Genomic DNA, 13,305 nt, shown 5'->3' with positions numbered 1-13,305 from the left:
GGTTTTTTTTTTTTTTTTTTTTTTTTTTTTTTTTTTTTTTTTTTTTTTTTTTTTTTTTTGGAAAATAGGAAGGCCACACTCACATTCGTTAAAAATTAAATCCGTTTTATGGTAAATAAATGTTCACACGTTGTATGTGGTGCATAAGAAATGAAACATTTCCTATGAAAATGAGAACGTATGATTCGCTCGCTCGTTCGTGAATTCTTGCTATGCATCGAGGAATGCTACGAGACTCCCAACCGCAATCCGTATATATTCCGCCGTCTATTTGCCATCTGCAATCAGATATCATTTAGAATCTATTGCTATTACCATTAAATCCGTTCTCGTCCAATATTTCACGCCTTGTCGTTGTATAAATATTTCTATCAACTTGTATGAAACGATCCTCACCTGACGAACGATAAGTGAAATCTGCTTCTCTCGAACAAGCCGGAAGTATTTTCTGTACAGCTACATCCTGTTCCCACCGCATGAGTCAAGCGGGACACTAACTCGTATTAAATTTTCAAGCAACGTTAACATATTTTTTGAAAGAGAGATACTCGACGTTGATTTGTTGGTTCTAGAAGTAAGAACCAATCACATTCGATTGCTACTCAACGGTTGTGTGTCCTGAACGCACCCAATCACGAATAATTGCTTACTGGACGCTCAGTAATCGGTCGTGCTACTGGACGCATCCGTTGTGTGCTAATTCCGGACATTTCTTTTGATGACGGGTTTTCTCATTCTTTTATTTCTCCTACATTGCTTTATAGATATATAAAATACATACAGAGAAACGCTATATTTAAAATATAGAGATTTAGGAAATATGTTATAATAAATATATAAATAAGAAAACACACCCCTTATTCGCGCGAAGAAATGACAATGAACTCATACAAATCTTATGATACGATTGATACGAGCAGCGTAATTTGGATTTAAGTAACAATTTTATATTGCGTCATATATTGCGATGCAGAAATGGCGAGATTCAGAGGACATTTGGACATCCGGTTTCGACGCATACTCTGTTTCGTGCCCCTTGCGTTCTCTCTCGCTCGCACGTAGCATGACGAAAGAGAGCGCTATGCTCTGTGCGAGCGAGAAAGAACGCAAGGGGACGAAACAGAGTATGTCCTTTTCTACGTGGGCATCGGCCCCCACTCCTTAAATAAAGGCAAACGCTCGGTCTAGATATACTATGTCTATGGTCGTGCTACTGGACGCATCCGTTGTGTGCTAATTCCGGGCATTTCTTTTGATGACGGGGTTTCTCATTCTTTTATTTCTCCTACATTGCTTTATAGATATATAAAATACATACAGAGAAACGCGGAGCATTAGCTGTTGATATAGACAAAGGGAGATTTAAAATATAGAGATTTAGGAAATATGTTATAATAAATATATAAATAAGAAAACACACCCCTTATTCGCGCGAAGAAATGACAATGAACTCATACAAATCTTATGATACGATTGATACGAGCAGCGTAATTTGGATTTAAGTAACAATTTTATATTGCGTCATATATTGCGATGCAGAAATGGCGAGATTCAGAGGACATTTGGACATCCGGTTTCGACGGCAGCCAATGGAAAGGCCGTAGAATTCATCACATGCGCTCACCCTCCGCACCTCAATATTAAAATATTAAATTATATTAACTATTAAATAATATAATTTATAAAATATATTTATATAATTTATATAATATTATTGTGACTCTTTCTCTCTCTCTCTCTCTCACTTTCTTGTTGTATAACAGTTGTATCGATTTGATAAGCCTTTCAATATAAGGCGATATAGTTTATACACATAATTTATATAGTATATATTGTAAGATATATAGTATATTAATTAGAAACAGACTATAATGTAATATTTTAAGATTACAATGGATAATCTATACTTATTATAAATAAGTTTATTATGTATACTATATATACTATAATTAAGTTTATTATAAATAGTTTGCTACAAAGATAAATAATCTTATATATTTCATATTTTTTTTAGAATGGAAAAAGTTTTATCATTAAAAATCAAGCAAAATTTGCGAGAGAATTATTGCCACATTATTATAAACACAATAATATGGCTAGTTTTGTACGGCAGTTAAATATGTGTAAGTTATTGCATGTTATATAAAACATCTTGAAAATATAGATAATGAAAAAGAGGATAAAAATATATATCCATTAATATTACTTATATATTTAAGATGGATTCCACAAGAAAGTATCCGTAGAATTGGGTGGCCTAAAGTGCGATAAAGATGAAATGGAATTTGCACATCAGTTTTTTTACAAAGGACATCCATATCTATTGGAGCATATTAAAAGAAAAGTGAGTACATTTAGACATGCTGCAATGGCGCAATAAATTGAGTGCAAAGAACAATTGCAATTTTTAAAATAAATACACTAATCTAACTTTTTCATATATATTTTGAAATGTATAAAATATTTTTTTTTTTTTTTTTATAGGTATTAAAGCAAAACCAAAAATTATGTCCAAGAAATCTTAATGATAGCATAAAGAACACAATTCTAAAAATCTAAATTGTTAAGATTAAACATAAATATTACATTAATATATTATTACAATAAATAAACTATTATCTTTTTATTAGATTGCATCTAGCAAGAGTCAAGATGCAGCTCATACTCCTATGAAACCAGAATTAATGACCAAAGTGTTAGCAGAAGTAAGAAGTATGAGAGGTCGACAAGAAAGTTTGGATACTAAATTAGGCGCAATAAAACATGAAAACGAGGCATTGTGGAGAGAAATAGCAATGCTAAGACAAAAACACTTGAAACAACAACAAATTGTTAACAAGCTTATTCAATTTCTTGTTACTCTTGTACAACCACCGAGAGGAAGTGGTTTACCTGTCAAGCGGCGATATCCATTAATGATAGATGATTCAAATCGTACACGTAAACAAAGCAAGTTGTCAAAGGTAATACTATCATTGCAGTATTTTTCATGTCCTTTTTTTGTGCACACACACAAACACACATACATACTATAATAATAAATATTTATTTTTTAGCCGCAAGCGTCTCCTACAGGACCAATTATTCATGAACTTGATGCATCAGAATCTGATTTGGATTCAGAATATATTGTCGCTGAGTAAGTGAATAGATTTTATACACACACGTGCACACATTTATACACGCATATGCTATTAATATTAAAACATGGAAATTCACACTTTGATTAAAAATTTATTACTCTTTTCTGTATAGTACATAAATTATTTTAACTTGGAGCTATATAATATTTATATTTATCATTGAAAATTATATTTATCATTTGAAAAATTTAATAGCTTATATCTAATGCATATATGTATTATATATTGTAACTCTTGGTGAGATATTAATAAATATCTTAATAATCTTTTAATCTAGGATGTTGGAGGATGGAGCTCCAACTGTCCATAGTCCAAAAGAATATATTGAAACGTCAATAAATGATGAAAATATGGAAAATGTTCAATTAATCGAGAATCCTGAGATGACTCTGCTACAAAACGATATCGAAATTAGTTCACATGAAAATGATACGAGGAAGAAACGTCTTTGTAAGGGCAAAAAGAAGTATGTTCAATTTATTATATTTTTTGCATCATGTGTGATATATATACACATATATTAACATATGGAAAGTTAACATTATTCTCTCTTCACAAAATTTGGAGTTGATTTATGTTAGAAAAGGTATTAAGATATTAAATAACTTATTTTTTGAGATACTAATTTCTATTTTATGAGAGAGAAAGAGAGGAAGAGATGAATAATATATTTACTTTTCATCCATTCTGTAAGGTATCTTATACATTGAGATATAAAAAAATTGAAATATTTATTCTATCAAATTTTAGGAGAATATGTATTCTATTAAATTTTATAGAATTTTCTAACAATATTTATTATTTGTATGCGAATATCAAAATCTTTTTATATATTACACTTATCCAAATGGTATTTAAATATTACCAGGAGGAAAAACAAGGTGCCTGTCAAAATTTTGATCCCACCATTGGAAAATGGAGGAAAACCAAGGTTAACATTATTTTGTTTCACTTGGTGTTGGTATTCTGAGATATATTTGTCTATAGCTATTTTATTATGTTGGAGATATTTCAAATATATGCTATTATTTTGCATGAAACATCAGATTTAAGTGATTATAAAAAGATTAATGGACTTTTAGCCCATTTCTTACCAGTTTTTAAATGATTATATCATAGAGAAATATATGTATGAGAAAGTTATATAATAGCCAAAACATTTCTTTAAATCAAATATTACAAAAAGAATCATTCAGAGAACATGTTTAATAATGCAAGAAGAAATAAATTCTCATAATCTCTTATCGTTATTTTTTTATGGAAAGCATGTTAATTTTTCAGAATTTTTAATAAAAGCCTTGGTTGCTTCTTTCATATCATTCCATATTTATGCACAATTTGACTATCTTATATATAACTAATTTATATTGTTTATTTGTTTACTAAAAAAAAAACTTATATTTTATTTTATTACAATGATATATATTAGATCTCTTTAGTTTATCTTGTAAATCTATATTTTATTTACAATATTTTTAATATCTTTCCTCTAAATGAAATACCAAAATTATTTCAAGACATATCTATATTACAAATCTATATTGTTCAGTAATTAATTTTGGTATTGAACATCAACATAGTTTTTGTGTATCTCAATTAATATAATTAGAAAGAAGCCAATTATAGATTTGCTTATATATGGGTATTGATAAAAATATAATATTATTCTTTATACGTCAGTAAAAGTTTCGTATATATGACATTATTTTGTTGTCACAAAAGAATTTGTCTTGTATACATAATAATATCTGCATAATATCGTCTTATATTAGATACACCTGTTATTTTTTCTATCTTATTGACAGCTTTTGTACTACGATATTCTGTTACTTATTGGTACAATATGTTGAGAATGATTGCATGTGATTTCTTATTTCTTATATTGCTTTAGAATATACTATATAGTTTTTTCCATGTTCCCATTCTATACTATTGAGATAAATATAGCATAGTAGTTTAATATAGACAAAGATTAAGTCTGAAGAGCATTTTAAAATTAAAATGAAGATTGGCAATAGCTTGTCTTCGTTTATAGGGAAGAATTGCATTTACTTGAAATGCCCGTCAACGAGGAAACTCCTGCGACTTTCGCTTTACTTGAAAAAGAATCTATCGGTTCTAAACCTGTACCTGTGGCGACAATACGCAGTTCTAAACTCGCAGCGATGGCGGCAAATATTAATGAATCTCAAGATGTTGAGCATCACACTGATATCATGGAAAACTCAGCTGACATGGAAGATGATATGGAAGCCTTAGATAATGATGCATCCATGCTGAAGCTAGAAGATATCTTAATTGTTCCAGAAATAATCAACAACAGTAACATTCAAAATATTGTGAAGAATAAAGAAATTGATGTCAAAGAACCTAATCAAGCGAATCAGGAACTTGATCAAATCGATGATGACAAAATTGCTTTAGCAGCAAGTGATATTGAACAGCGCAATGAAAATGGAACATCAAAAGTTTTGCAGGATGAAAAAGACAATGGCAACAAAGCAAGCACAAGTTCATCAAAAGATTTATCTTTGAGTTGCGTCAATTCTTCTGACATATCTGAAGCTAATTACAGGTTAGAACCGATGTAAGTTTGGCACAGACCATGGATAATGTAAGGTTGCATTCAGTAACAATACTTTCCACTCAATTGTGGAAATCATTAATCATACAGAAAGAGGTGAAAACGTATCATTTTGTATATTTTATGTTGAATACAAAGCTCTCTCTCTCTCTCTCTCTCTTTTTTTTTTTTTTTTAAGATAAAGTTTTTTTACCTATTTCCATATTGTTTTTTAAAATAAATTATTTTGTGTAGTATATATATAATAATATTAATTTTTACTAGCTATTTAAATAGATAGCTATTTAATCTTTAATTGACAAAATATAAAAAATATATTTCTCTTCTTTATGTATCGTTTTATAGAATCTATATTATTAGATTAGATTAACTTTATTTTTATAAAGGTCAAATTTAGGCATTTTTTATAGATTTGTATATGATGTTAAGTTTTATATGTATTTGATATTACTAATATAATGTTTTTGGATTGTTTTGTACTTTTGTGGTTGATTATACTTATATAATGTTAGAATACATGTTTTTATTATATAGGAAAAATACATATTTCTCATGAAAATTGTTATTGTGTGTCTTATCATATAAATGATTATTTTTCAGACTTTATCTAATGCTAAAAACTATATACCATCTGTTTTTCATTTTATATACAATATTTTTTATTTATATAATACTAAAACTTTTTACATTTGTAACATTATATGTAGGGAACAAATGGATAATCATCTGGAAACAATGCAAACAGATCTGGACAATCTGCGTGAAATTTTGCGTGGTGAAGGTTACACCATTGATGCTAATACTCTCCTTGGGGTAATAAATATAATTTCGAAATATTTAAGTTCAAAAAAAAGAAAAAATTTTTTTATAAAAATAATAAATTAATAAAGAACTTAATATTAATATTTTATTTCATTTTCTTAGCTGTTTGGCGCAGATGATCCAATGACATTTGGATTACCAATTAATCCAGAATTGAACCCGAATTGTGGAAAAGATAATGATAACACTGCACGTGAGTTTTTGCAATTTTTAATGTCAAATTAAACATTTCTTTATTTATCAATGTAAAAAAACGCATGAAACTTTTTTTGTATATTTCTTAAATTTTTGGATTGATAAAATCTTAAAAAAGGTTTCTATGTATCTGTGTATGTTTATATAAAAATAACTTTATAATTTGTATTGAATTGAATAAAAGTAACGAAATTAAATCAAAATTAATTTAATTTATTTTTACTGATTAACTTTAATTATATACAGTTGCAGATTCTATCAATGGATCTGCTGGTGGAGAACTTATTGCATATAATCCTACGCAAAATCTACTAGATTTTGATGATGATATGTTATTGGAAAATGAATCTTCACTACCAACGGCATCATCAGATTTACCTACAGACAATCTATATACTTCAACTCTATCAGATTCTTTAGATCCTTTAGATGATAAGGCTTTGCTTTACGATTCTCTAATAAGACTCTCTAGTAAGAATCTAAAATCGTAAACACTATTATTTATATATATGGTAAGTTTCTCTCTTATTTTTAATGGATTTTTAAGATCATCTTTTTCTCCTTCTCTATTTTAAAAGTCAATTGCATAGATTCAATATGTATTAGGTTCAGAATATGCTTAATGTTGTAATAAACACTATCTAATCAACATTGTTGTCATAAGATATAAAAAATCATTCATGTTTCAAGCAAATACTCACTTATATAGAAGGTTATTATTTAGCATAGTTTCTCTTACAGGTTGTAGCTATCACTATTTCTACAATCCTTTGGTTTTCAGTATATTTTATTCTAAATGGAGTGTATTTTGCAATCATAGAGATTCTATTAAATTATAAAGGATATTAGTGATTAGTTTATATATATCTATAAATCTATAGCATATGAAATCCATTGGATTTGCTGCCATAATACAAGATTTGATTGCAATCAGATAGTTTTTGCTTAACAAAACTTATATTTTCTTATATATAATTACAAAAAGAGCAACTGTACATATGTTTACTGTAAAACCGCTTATTTTATTATAGTTTAATTAAAATTTATCAACAGTAATCAATGAAACTTTTATCTTATATTGATATTAAATAATTTGTAAATGCTTGTATAATTTAAATTTCCACAGTTATATACACATTATGCGCTGTATTCTAAATTTTTATATAACAAGTTAAAATTCTAATCATTATTCAATTCAAGTATTATATCTTAGACAAATTCAAGAAATTAAAATTTAGCAGAACTTTATAATGCATATAAATAAACTTTGTATTTATATCGATATATATTATGGTTTCTGTATTCATATATATGTATGTATATATATATATATATATATTTCTTCTTTGTTATATGTAATATAACATTTAAATCTATGTTTTTTTAGCTTTTTGCTGAGTACTCTACTTCTGGATTATTAATTATCTAGAAAAAATGGTAATGTAAAAAATAGGAGAGGAGAGGATAAAATATATATGCTGTTACAAATTCTGCAGCATTTGCTATCACTTAAAGTAAGAATAGTATTTGCGGCAACATAATCTAAATATCTTATGAAAAACATAATGAAAAGTATAAAGGAGCAATCTTATATATATTACTAAAAAGAAATTAGATACCGAAATGATTATAGCTTTTCAAGATCTTACAAATGAACAAATACGAGAGTTATATTAATAAAACTTTTGTTCTTACTTGCTTGTATATAATTACAAACAATTTTTTTTTTCTGAAAAATATGTCTTGCAATTAGCTTTGTAAAGAGAATTAAATATAGAATGATAACAGTTTTTCATATAATGTATGAAGTATTAGATTATAAAAAAGTTTAGATTGTGATAAATTTATGCATACATGTTAAAGAAAGCTGTTTTTGCTTATAAACATATTTTTTTTATTCCTTCAGAATTGTTAATTATCTTAAATAAATTATACTAAGGTACAAAAAAGATAAAATGTAAAAAGTGATAGTGCAAGTCAAGATTTCAATGTTTTATATGCAATAGAAACATTCTTGAATCTGCGAATAATATGGATAATTTTTTCTTTTTTATGTATTTTGTGAAGCTTTTACAATTTCTAATGTAGTCCTGTGAGACTAGAGTAATTTTGTACTTTTGTTGTACATAAAACTTATGTTTCATATATACAATTCGAACTCTGAGACCTTGATGTTATATCTATATATATATATATATATATGTATATATATATAGTGTGCAAATTTTAATAGATGTGAATATGTATAACAAGATAATGGGAGATTACTATATTGTACTTATATGTGTTGGCACAGTTAATATGAGAAAATTGCAGTTTATTCAACAAAAAATATTATCTTATTCATTAGACTAATTTTTATTGAGCATATCTAAGTTTATTAAAGGAATCCCAGTGCGTAATTGTGATTAAAACACTGAAATCTTAATCTTGAACCTCTACTAAAATAAGTTGATATATTGCATTCTTATAAGAGTGTGTTTATCCATCCGATGCAGATGCAGCAAGTCACTTGTGTTTCTCTTATCTTTACTTATTTAGTGCGTCTGCAATGAGTGAATTAAACCATTCGAATTGTATAGTAAAAAACTATAATTACATATTATTGCATCATTATCATGTTAATATTTTATTTGATTTAGAGATAAATATAGCTAAGTTTTTATATTTACTATAAAAGCAAAGTTTAGGTATATTATTTTTAAATTAGTGTGTAAAATTTGTTATGTAATTTTATATATAGTGAAGTGTCAGCCATATTCATATACATTTCCTGTTTATAAAGGTTTAAATCTTACTATTTGCAATTAAATTAAAAAAAAAAAACTGAAAAGTTAATTTTTTTTTTTTTTTTTTTTGAGTATAAATTTATTTCAATAAAATCATTAATAGGTGTGACAAGTATTTAGTAATTATACTAAAATAATTAGTCATTATACTGTTTGTGTATTTTTTACACTTTGTGAGATAGCACCTACTAATATCCATTTACATTAACACTATTTGTTTGATGAGAAATATTAATAAAGTATTTTCATGTGAATAAGAGTGTATATCATATGGCAATGTGTTGATACTGCACTGTTTGAGATATCAAATTGATACATTCAAAGATTGATGGAAAATGTAAATTGAAAAGAGAGATTATCAAAGATATTGAATTTTATCCAATATCACTTTTTATGATGTAAATTATTTGATTGCACTCGATATATAATAAAAAGAACAATTGTTTTGTTTAGAGATATAAGTAGGGGCCAGCAGGAGATAATTTAGCTTATCAAGTTAACAATTTTTATCTTTTATCAGCCTGTAAATAGATACTATGTTTGGTTACATAGATAGAATATTAAGACACGAATACATTCAAACTACTTAACTAATTAAGAATACTATAACAGGATATTTTATTTTGCAGATTTAAAATATACAAGACTCTCATATCAGTTTTTTTATTTGTGCATCTATTAGTAAGAATTCTTTATTGTTAAGTCCGTTATATAAGTGTAATTGAAAAATTAGCAGAATAAAAATACTTTTACTACCACAGACAATTATGTTAAATCTATTTATACATAAATAAATCTCACATAACTGTTCATATGTATTTATTGCTGGTTTGGATATTCCTTTTTTATTTAGCATACTGTGCACACAATCGCGGTAAAATTCCCAAGTTTATGAAAATCGCCATGTTATAAGACCTTCAACCATTTTCTTATTGCTAGAAATATTTTTCTCGCAATAAATTTTTATTTTTAAAAGTATATGTTAGGGTATATATATGGAATCCCACTTCAAAAAGTATATTCTTATATTTTTTGCATGTTTTACACTTAGAATCTATATCAATGCATATTTTACAAATTACATTTAAAAAATATTGTATTATATAATATTCTTCAAATAGAGATTTTTTAGAGTTTAATAAGTAAAATAATATATCTCTCAGATGTGGGATATAATATTTCGATAAAAATTACAATTTTAATTTAACATCATTATGTACATATAAAACAAATTAAAAGTTTATTAATATTTCCAAATATATGCATGTATGTAATTATATGATAAATTGCATAATTCTATTTTTCCTATTACCAGAAATGCTATTGAAGTTTATATATTCAAATATTGATAATTTGTCTTTGTTCAGACACATAACATATTTCTCATAATTCTTCCAGATATATGAAATGTTTCATTGGTAATGTTAGAAGTAACATAATGAAGTGGTAATTCTAGATACTAAATTATAATAAAGTATGTGGTTTTCTAAATATAAAATAATTATCACTGTGATTGTTGACCCTCAATTTGCAGTGATTCTTGAAACTGTTTCCTAGCCTCGCGATTGCATTGCAACAGTTCCATCAATTCTGCATGTATGTCATCATTTTTCTTTTCTAAATGATCCAGAGCAGTTTCCAAATGGTCCAACTCGTCTTCCAATGCTTTAATACCTGTTTTATTGTATTATTATAAAAATAATTTAATAATTTTACGATTTAAATGCTTGTTTCCAAAATTATTTATGCATTTTCTCAACATGCATTAGGAATGTCATAAACCTCGTAACTGTATTTATAAATATTACAACATTGTGACTTGTATTTTTGTGCACCAAAAGAAGATCTATTTACTTACCGATATCGGAATATACATCTTCCTCCAGACATCTATTAATGTCGTCGGAATGTTCTTCGTCCTCGGTATACTCCATTTCCTCATTGATGTTATCGGGATTATTTTCTTCCGTTTGTACTATTTCCTCCATGTCTTTCTCTTTTTTTTCTTCCTGCGGAACTGGATATTCGTCCCTGACCATCTCTTTTTCTGCCACTTGCATCTGAGGATCAGCCAGAATCAGCTGACTTTATCCGATTAGAGGTGCGTATATATATATATATATATATATGTATATATATATATATATAGACAAAAATCACATGTGTTTTGTGACGCGATTTTTTACCAACAATCGATATTTTGCAGCGTACTGTCGAAATAATCATCGACATAGTATTGTTACAGTATAATGTGTATTTAATTAGTGAGATATAGCGAATTCGGTTGGATGGATGAAGAGAGAGAGAGAGAGAGAGAGAGAGAATGATCAATTTACAATAGCCTAAATAATTAAAATAGTAAGATAATCAATATCTACTATATATATATGAATCATTATTATTATTCAATACGAATAACAATATAAAATTGATAAAAATTTAAGTATTCAATATTTCATTAGGGAACGGCAAAATAAAACTTACAGTAAATTTATTGTGTAAATCGCTTACAGCAAGAAGCGGAGAGGAGGAAGATGAAAACAAAAGATGGAAAAAATGGAAAAAAACAAAACCATATAAAGACAATATCTATCTAGATAATATAAAATAACCAAAAGAAATTAGATATATGATATTAATAAGAAGGGGAAAGTTTACAATTCAAAATATTAAATTAATTTTCCACAAGTTCAACAATAATATTTAAATCGTAGTATTAATTTGTACATACATACACACACACATGTTGATGATATAGCCTTAAATGTACACCAATAATGAATCAAACCAAACTTGTTAAAATAGTGTTAAAAGCCGTAGATTACAAGAAAAAAAAACTCATTATCGTGTGCTCGCAAAATATACGGTTGTAAGTGATTATTAATTAAAAAATATGATTTAGTTCAAATTTTATTTTTCTCTTTGAAAAATGTCTACGATTAGTTCGTCGTTTGACATGTTGGTGTCACTCTACTCATGATTTTGAATCGCGCGCGGCGCGGAATCAGATCAGTCACGGAATACGTCCCAACACATCGCAGCAGATCGCAAAATCCCGATCGAATCGCTCCCTATTTTGCTATTTTTACTATCTAAAAATGAGTTTCGCCGCATTTAGAAGTGTCTCATGCTCATAGTCAGTGTCATAATGTAAACCTCGTGTATGATTAGTTGTCGTAAATTATCGGTGCCGCGATTTCGAATTCCCCGAATCTGGCGATCGGAACCTCTCGCCTTCGCGCATATTTCGCGTCAAAGTGCAACAAGAAAGCGATTAATGAACGATCGTAATCAGGTATGCGCAAAAAGCATCGCTTTTTATTTCATAATCATTTTAATCGGGTTATTAAGCCAATTAAAAGCCAAGCTACTAAGCTCGCAAGCATAAACACACACACATACGCACACACTATAATATAAAACGTAATCGTCCAAAATGGCGTGGCTTTGTATAGAAGCGGTCGATTCGCAGTCAATGGAAATTGAATTCCGTTTCTTACTCTAAATATGCCTCTTAGGAAAAATATTCATTTAAAAAAATAACGTAAATATACATAGATTGTTTAAAAGGTATTTTATATGAAGATTATTATTTATTAAATTCTTTTTTTATATTTATGTCACTATTTTCTTCATTATCGACAATCGTCCATCATCTTGTTTGGTGGAATTATACCTTGTCGATAATGTAACTATTCGAATTATTGACATATATTTTATAGTTATATCCACGCCACCACCAGATGGCAATAGCAGTGACTAAGCGTTTTTG

At 27.6% G+C, this 13,305-nt stretch overlaps 3 protein-coding genes and 1 long non-coding RNA gene across 9 annotated transcripts in view; 2 read left to right on the top strand and 2 right to left on the bottom strand.

Moving 5' to 3' along the window:
* Positions 1-473, bottom strand: part of LOC115233484 (serine/threonine-protein phosphatase 1 regulatory subunit 10) — a 17,490-nt gene extending 17,017 nt beyond the window's left edge. Inside the window, exons 1-2 of one of the 3 annotated variants that reach the window (XM_029803952.1) lie at positions 397-473; positions 84-278 (exon numbers count right to left, since the gene is read on the bottom strand). The gene's annotated coding sequence lies outside the window, so the exon portion shown is untranslated. Of the gene's footprint in view, positions 1-83 lie in introns of all 3 variants that reach the window. The other 2 variants (XM_029803954.1, XM_029803950.1) reach the window with 2 other exon arrangements.
* A 1,522-nt stretch (positions 474-1,995) lies between these two features.
* On the top strand, positions 1,996-10,290 carry LOC115233432 (heat shock factor protein). 4 transcript variants are annotated; one of them, XM_029803848.1, is made up of 11 exons: positions 1,996-2,123; positions 2,220-2,344; positions 2,631-2,963; positions 3,057-3,139; positions 3,421-3,609; positions 4,012-4,074; positions 5,179-5,718; positions 6,435-6,540; positions 6,652-6,742; positions 6,991-7,256; positions 8,132-10,290. In XM_029803848.1, the coding sequence occupies exons 1-10, from the start codon at positions 2,093-2,095 to the stop codon at positions 7,233-7,235; spliced, it is 1,806 nt and encodes a 601-aa protein (XP_029659708.1). In that variant the 5' UTR covers positions 1,996-2,092; the 3' UTR covers positions 7,236-7,256; positions 8,132-10,290. The 4 variants fall into 4 exon arrangements, with proteins under 4 accessions (XP_029659708.1, XP_029659706.1, XP_029659705.1 ...); XM_029803846.1 differs by having other exon boundaries at positions 5,179-5,730; positions 6,997-7,256; XM_029803845.1 differs by having other exon boundaries at positions 5,179-5,730.
* A 249-nt stretch (positions 10,291-10,539) lies between these two features.
* LOC115233435 (UPF0184 protein AAEL002161-like) lies at positions 10,540-11,657 on the bottom strand. Its single transcript, XM_029803850.1, has 2 exons — positions 11,392-11,657; positions 10,540-11,207 (listed from the first exon to the last, which is right to left on the bottom strand). The coding sequence occupies exons 1-2, from the start codon at positions 11,591-11,593 to the stop codon at positions 11,038-11,040; spliced, it is 372 nt and encodes a 123-aa protein (XP_029659710.1). The 5' UTR covers positions 11,594-11,657; the 3' UTR covers positions 10,540-11,037.
* An 893-nt stretch (positions 11,658-12,550) lies between these two features.
* The window catches only part of LOC115233457, a 161,630-nt gene continuing 160,875 nt past the window's right edge, over positions 12,551-13,305 (top strand). Inside the window, exon 1 of the long non-coding RNA XR_003883778.1 lies at positions 12,551-12,828. This is a non-coding gene — a long non-coding RNA (uncharacterized LOC115233457). The remainder of the gene's footprint in view (positions 12,829-13,305) is intronic.

This window comes from Formica exsecta, unplaced genomic scaffold, assembly GCF_003651465.1.
Source record: "Formica exsecta isolate Colony F162 unplaced genomic scaffold, ASM365146v1 scaffold175, whole genome shotgun sequence".
Lineage (NCBI taxonomy): Eukaryota > Metazoa > Arthropoda > Insecta > Hymenoptera > Formicidae > Formica > Formica exsecta.
Note: the sequence above shows the minus strand (reverse complement) of the source record. Positions and strands in the feature narration are given on the sequence as shown.